The sequence below is a fragment of the Alosa sapidissima genome, chromosome 9, assembly GCF_018492685.1.
Source record: "Alosa sapidissima isolate fAloSap1 chromosome 9, fAloSap1.pri, whole genome shotgun sequence".
In the NCBI taxonomy this organism is placed as follows: domain Eukaryota; kingdom Metazoa; phylum Chordata; class Actinopteri; order Clupeiformes; family Clupeidae; genus Alosa; species Alosa sapidissima.
The window spans coordinates 21399459-21406958 of record NC_055965.1 but is presented as its reverse complement, the minus strand read 5'-3'; the positions used below and the strand labels follow the sequence as shown (position 1 = coordinate 21406958).

At 43.6% G+C, this 7500-nt stretch overlaps 2 protein-coding genes across 2 annotated transcripts in view; both read left to right on the top strand.

Annotated features, from left to right (window-relative positions):
• Positions 1 to 7500, top strand: part of LOC121718035 (NACHT, LRR and PYD domains-containing protein 12-like) — a 1225568-nt gene that overhangs the window by 653265 nt on the left and 564803 nt on the right. The window lies entirely within an intron of this gene.
• The window catches only part of LOC121718037 (collagen alpha-1(XI) chain-like), a 77467-nt gene that overhangs the window by 16136 nt on the left and 53831 nt on the right, over positions 1 to 7500 (top strand). The window contains 2 exon segments of the mRNA XM_042102818.1: positions 690 to 857; positions 5928 to 6141. Coding sequence (XP_041958752.1) covers positions 690 to 857; positions 5928 to 6141 — 382 coding nt within the window.

Genomic DNA, 7500 nt, shown 5'->3' with positions numbered 1-7500 from the left:
TGTGTATCTTTATATATATTAGATATACTGTATATTATATATATTATATACTTTTAAAGGCAGGGAACATTCTTTTATGCACAAGTTTATTAACTTGAAGACACTAGTTGAACTAGTCATTACCTGTTACCTATAGTGTGACTTTAAAATTGACTGTTTATGGCAGGAAATTACACATTGTAAATTTAGTGGTTTTGCTGCTTGTAAAAACTGACAGCAGAACAGGGATGCATTTATGGAAAGCTGCATTGCTTCATAACGACCATCATTAGACAAACTATAATTCTGAACACACACTTTATCACCATGGTAATATATGACTAACACATTTTAGAGCAGAACAGAACAGGTTGCTTCCTGTAGTTCCCATTGGAACAGAGTAGTTTTTTTTTTCAGTTCAACATTAGTGTATTATTGTGTTATTGTAAATATAGTCTCTTATTTTGCATGTGAAGAAATGCAGTTTTTGTGACAGTATAGGAACATTTTCTTTGAGGAAATGTTTGATTATGTACACTTTTTCTGACTAACATTTTTCTGCAGGAGGTCCATAATGTTTGTGTTCATTTTGACTTTGTCTGTAAAACCATCGCATCACTAACACAGCATGTGTGTTGATCAGAAATAGCAGTTGTCAGAGCTGGAATGCATTTTCTGAAACACACCCCCCTTCTGTTTTCTCCAATCAGTTGATCCCATCGACATGCTGAAGATTTTGGACCTATCAGACACAATGGAGGGCGTTTCCCTGGAGGCGGGTCTCTGCACGAGTAGGCAGGGCATGGAGGAACCAGACCTATCCTACAAGATTGACAAGAAAATTCAGCTCAGTGTTCCAACCAATCAGATTTTCCCAGGTGAGACTAGAACTGGGCCTTTCATATTGAACACTAAAATCAGAGAGGGTTCAAGCGGAGCGAGAGGTGCAAACGTTCGACAATTTCCGTGTTCGATTATTGCAAGGGGGAGGGGGGAAAATCCCCCTTTATGCAGACCAGAGTAAGCCCTTGCTGCACTAATGTCAATGGAGACTTGTGGAATTTTACCAATAAATTGGTCATTTTGTCTTTCTGGATTTGTTGAGGGTTTTTTGGAAAATTGTGTCATAATCTGTAAGTGTTTGGGATCATTTCAAGCCTAATAGTGTAATTTTTTAGTGTTCGGATTTGTAATAAAATAAGTTAATATTAGACCATGCTGCTGCCAGTTACTGTCCGGTTGTTAGCATGCTAGCTAGCCTCTTAGCTAAGGTAACATTTTAAACGGAGAAGTGTAATTTCTTTGAAATGACAACTAGCTGAATAACACTACTGACATTAGTTAAAGTGGATAGTTTATACTCAAGCGAATTTGCAACAGTATATTAAGTTTAAGTGAAGTCCTTCAACTACTAGTCACTTGTTAGCGCATAGCTGTATTGCCATAGCTACTACCATCCACTTGTATAGCATTTTAGCTAGCTCGGTTCACATGACTAATTAAATTATTTATATCATTTCCTTAAGAATGATTCATTGGTATCATACATGATTATGGACAATAATACTGTGAACACAATTATGTTTATCTGTTGTTATTGCTTATTAAGAGAGAAAGTTTATTTAGTGACGTAGGGTGACACTCCCACTTATGCAGACCGGAACTGTCCCGTTTTGCACCCATAGTAACGAATTACGTTGCTCTATCTTGCTAGTAATCAAGGATCTTTGCTAAAATGTTGTGACCAACTGTCTGTGTTGCTTAGCTAAGCATTAGCGTCTGCTAAATATCAATCACCTGCTTTTCCTTTAACTTTGTGAGTTCAATCCAGGTATACAGTTGGGGGGCTTGGTTATCCATGGCAGGGGAAGCCATTCATTTAAGGATTTAGGAAGTAGCTAAGGCTAAATCTGCCTGGCATCATCAGACAGGGTTCTCTGAAGTTGTCTGTAGTGCGCTTCAGCTTTTAGCATATCTTCTCTTCACCCTTCACTCCTCTCTCTCCCCCTTTACTTCTCTTTCCCCCTCTTTTTTCTTCTCTTGTCTTTTCTCTCCCTTTTTTCTTTATTCACCTCTTTCTCCTTCACCTCTCTTGAAAATGTATTCTTCTACTTTCTTTCCTTCCTTCTCCTCTCCACCCCCCCCCTCGACTTAACTCCTCTTTTAGCATATCCTCTCTTCACCCTTCACTCCTCTCTCTCTCCCACTTATCTTCTCTTCTCCCCTCTTTCTTTTCTTTTCTCTCTTCTCCCCTTCTTTTTTATTCACTTCTCTCTTCTTCTCTCTTAACAAACTTCATTTCCTTCTCCTCTCCCCTCCCCTCATCTCCTCTCCCCTCCCCTCATCTCCCCTCCCCTGATCTCCTCTCCCCTCCACTCTCCTCTTCTCCTCTCCCCTCCACTCTCCTCCCCTCCCCTCCCCTCATCTCCTCTCCCCTCCCCTCATCTCCTCTCCCCTCCACTCTCCTCTTCTCCTCTCCCCTCCACTCTCCTCCCCTCCCCTCCCCTCATCTCCTCTCCTCTCCTCTCCTCCCCTCCCCTCCCCTCATCTCCTCTCCTCTCCACTCTTCTCCTCTCCCCTCCGCTCCTCTCCCCTCTCCTCCCCTCCCCTCATCTCCTCTCCTCTCCTCTCCTCCCCTCCCCTCCCCTCATCTCCTCTCCTCTCCTCTCCTCCCCTCCCCTCCCCTCATCTCCTCTCCTCTCCTCTCCTCCCCTCCCCTCCCCTCATCTCCTCTCCTCTCCACTCTTCTCCTCTCCCCTCCGCTCCTCTCCCCTCTCCTCCTCTCCACTTCTCTCCAAGTTTCCTCTCCCCTCCACTCCTCTCCCCTCCTCTCCACCTCTCCTCTCCTCTCTCCTCCTCTCTCCTCCTCTCCACCTCTTCTCTCCCCTTTCTGAGTGTCTGTGTGAGTGTGCTGGATTAGTGTGGTGCCTGAGGCCACCACACGACGAGATGAGATGAGAAGGGGATGTGCAGGGACACGTTCCTCCTCCTCCTCCTCCTAATATTTCACCAGTGTGTGACAGCACCCGTCATTAACGCAGGAGAATGAAATTTGTACTACAGGCTATGGTGGGTTGTGAGCCCACAATTTCTTTCTTTTTTTCTTTTCTAATGCGCTCTCACCCTCCCCCAACATCTATCCATGTCTTTGCTAGATCACTGTGTGTGTTTGTGTGTGTGTGTGTGTGTGTGTGTGTGTGTGTGTGTGTTTGTGGGTGTGTGTGTGTGTGTGTGTAATGTAATATTTTTGTAGTAGGTTTACAGTGGGCTTCTCTGTGGGATATTGAATATAAGAATGCATGGAAAGCAAATAATTGATGCTAGTATATTATAGCATATAGTATAATATAGTATTGTAATGATCTGAGCCTAGCTGTTGATGACTGTGCTCCCATAATGCTGTGCAGTGTATGTGTGTGTGTGTAATGTTGATGTTGGTTTTAGTATGAGTAATTGCGTTTACCTTGTCATGTATGTGTTAGCTGGTATAGTCTTTCTTTATGTTGTACCTCATGTGTTTACCCCGTGTATTTTATGTGACTACCCTGTTTGTGTATCGTGCTTGTTTAATTGACGTCCTTTGTTTTGCCTGTGTAATGACGTTCGTGTGTTTTGGTGCGTAACCAATAAAACCATTCTAAGACAAACTGTGCAGTTTGTTACAGTATAGTATAGTATAGTATAGTATAGTATAGTATAGTATAGTATGGTGTAGTAGGGTAAGGTATAGTGTAGTATAGTATTTGGAAGTAGTAGGTAGTGGTAGAACATGGGTGACACTCCAGGCGGGAGTCAGGAGTTCAGAGTTCACCAGACATACTGAGGTCTCACTTCAGCACATAATGAAAGGGGTTAGGAGTGTGTGTTTGTGTTTGTGTGTGTGTGTGTGTGTGTGTGTGTGTGTGTGTGTGTGTGTGTGTGTGTGTGTGTTTTTGTGTGTTTTTGTGTGTGTTTATGTGACTTGGACAGGTGAAAGTGGTCAGGGGGAGGAGGCCAACTGATGACAGATTCCCTCAGATACAGGCCTGTCTCGGGTGTGGGTGGTGGTGGGGTGTTGGGTCATCCACCCACTGTAGAGGCCCCTAAGCCTTGGTTGGTCTCAGCGCTTTAGAGCACAGAGCTTTCCATTCGACTCGCCCGTCTGTCATCTCCAGTCTCTAATCTTTTACCTGCTCCAAGCACGCCTCGGCAAATACAAAATGGAACAGAACAGAAATTGTACAAAGGGGAACCTCACACAAGCGAAAATAGTCGAGAGATACTTTGAACAATGGAGGAAGCTGACAGACAAAGCCATGGCAATGGTAGAGAGAAAAGACACAAAGCAAAACCAAAGCAAAGCAAACATAACAAATACCATCATCTGTAGGACGTAACACTCGTGCAGGGTTTTCCTGACACTTACACACACCTCAGTAAAACCCTGGTAACAGTGATCAAGTGTTTTTGTCTCAACTAGTTCAATCCGAGAATGCAGTTGCTTAGGTTACATATCAGGATGTCCTTGTTGAGGCCAATAAGGTTTGTTCTGTTAGAGGGAAGCATGAGTGAACGACTACACAGGAGTGTTGTCGGATGCTATGAAAACATGGTTGGTATATAGAAATTAATTTAATTAGTTGAAAATTAAAAACTTAATTAATAGGTTCTTGGGTAATCAAATAGGGGAAAAAACAATGTGTGTAATGCTTGATATTCCATTTGATAGTACTGATATTCTCCTTCCAGATATACACAGAAAAAGTGTATACAGTAGTAGTCAAATTAAAAACATCACCAAAAAAGCAACCTTTGTTGGCAAAAAAGCTCCTCCAACAGAGTAGACTTTGTGAACATTTTACTGGGGGTATCAAGCAGGCACCTTGATGTATGAGGGAGGTCTGCAACAGTGACTGTGATATGATGATGAATATTAATGTGTTACTCTATGTGCAGTCTGGGGTCACTTCTTGCTGTTGACCCAGATGTTGCCCTTTAGCTGTTTCAAAGTTACAGTAAGATGCCATCTGGTCTGCGTTGCACTCTGTGATGTGTCCAGGGTCAGATGCCTGTGGGATCGTCATGTGGGCCGTGGGATTTCTGTACATTTTCGGTCCGTTTTGTCTGCCGCAGCATCTTGATTAAACACATACGCTGCCCTATAGACCAGCATGCAAGGGATATATATCAGGAGTTCACATGCAGACTGACCCAGTTTTCATGTGCTGTCTGAGGTGCCGTTCTCAACTTTCTAGACTGCAACCGATGGAGAGTTGCTGTAACTTTTTGCGTTTACAAAATGTCTGCATAAGAATACTAAAAACAGTCGCAGCTTTGTGAATTTTGTACACTATCTATGAGCTAATTTTACTTTTTACAACATGGGGTGGGGGTTGTGTTCTGGATTCTGCATCTAAAGGGGAACTAGATAAGGACATAGGCAGTGGTGTAGTCTAGTTAGCTGTAGTGGATATACTGTGATGTAGTATTTAGCTGTAGTGGGTATACTGTGATCAACCCCAAATTTTACAGTAATACGTATCCTTGCCTATTTTAAGTGGGTATACTGAGATGGTGATGCTTTTTATGTGGGTATAGTGCGTAGTCTTGCGTATCACATAGACTACACCACTGGACATAGGGGACAAGTGCCAAGGGTGAGTAAGAGCAGGATTCAATTGGATTAAGCAAAGCAGAGTTATATTTATTTAAGTCAAACAAATTAAGTAATTTCAAATAAAGTAGAATTAGATTGAAGTGGATTCATTATCTGACAGGAATTGAAATGAATTGGATGAGATCTCTGGCCAAGCAGAGACAAATTGAACAAAGCTGACCTGAATCGATGTTCAAAGAGCTTTTCTATCCACAGACAAGCTTAACTGAATATAATTGAATCAAACGACACCAGAATGAAATGAAAATAAACAAACTCCTCCCTCCCCTGCCCTTCCCACTCCCCCCTCCAGATGGCGTGTTCCCGGTGGACTTCTCTGTGGTGGCGACGGTGCGCGCGAAGCGTGGCGCCCAGTGCTTCCTGCTGTCGGTGTACGACAGCGAGGGCGTGCAGCAGGTGGGCCTGGAGCTAGGGCGCTCGCCTGTCTTCCTGTACGAGGACCAGCACGGCCAGCCCTCCCCCGACCTCTACCCCATATTCAAGAAGGTCAACCTGGCCGACGGAAAGTATGTACACACACACGTACACACACACACACACACACACACACACACACACACACACACACACATACCCACACTCTCTCTTTTTCCGGGCCCTGGGAGTGTGAGGTGTCCAGTTGTTGAGCAGTTGTCCGAATAGTTATGTATAGTCAGTTTACTAATATCTGTAGATATCACAAGCACTCAAAGTTGAAATAATAATCGGACTAAGAAATCCCTTACCTTATTTGGACTTTCCTAATGTTAACTTTGCCCCCTCATCGCCTGAAGCTGTCGTGTTACTGTAACAGTTTATAAGTTTTGTTTTCTCTGTCCTTGACAACCAGGAAGATAGTCAGTTGTAATATCAGAATAAGGATTTTGTGTTTATATTTCATATCTTGCGCCATATCTATAATAAGTTTTATGCGACTAGTCGCAAGCCGTCTATACATTAAACATGTTAAACGTAATTTCAGTTGACACGACACCACACATAGGTGAAGTATCACACTGAATGAGCTGCCCCTGCGTGAGAATGATGACAGTCCACCTGCTGTGGGGTTCCATCATGTTCCGTTGTTCCATGACCTCTCAGTGGACGGAACCATATGGACACCTTTATTCAACCGCTGTCCACGTCCCCGTCGTTGTAAATCAGAGTTATTGATGCGGGTCAGCTGAACGTGCAGACGCGGTCCACTCACACTGGGACTGTCTGTGGGTGACAGACAGACAGACTGATAGATAGATAGATAGATAGATAGATAGATAGATAGATAGATAGATGAGTGAAGTGAGGCAACATGACATGGCCCAGTGTCCTTGTAACATGCATGCAGCAAACCTAGATATGAATGTGATTTCCACATTTCTTTCAAGAAGACATGTAAACCACAAAGACCCGTAACGAGGGGTCTGGAATGTTGGTTACCTAGCAACCAAGACGCTGTCTATTGAAAAGGGAACTATTTTTTGATGCGTAAGAACGATGTCAAAATTAACAATTTTAAACAATAATGGGGTGTTTTCAGATTATTTAGTTTGTGGTAGAATTGTTGTATAAAAGCAATATAGCACTCGTGATCGTGGGATTGGTCATGGATATTCCCACGGCTGTTGTTGCCTGCGCCACTCGGCCTCCGGCCTTGAGGCAAAGATAGGAGAAATGAGAGAAGGAGAAGTGTGAGAGGAGATAAAAGGAGAGGCGAAGGGAGGAGAGAGTAGAGGGAGAAAGAGGGGAAGAGGTGGATAGGAGAAGAGAGGGGAGAGGAGAAGAGAGGGGAGATGAGATGAGAGCAGAAGGGAGGAAAGAGGAGATGGAGGAGGGAGGTGGAGGAGGTGGAGGGGAGTAAGGGGAGGTAGAGAGGAGTAGGGAGGTGG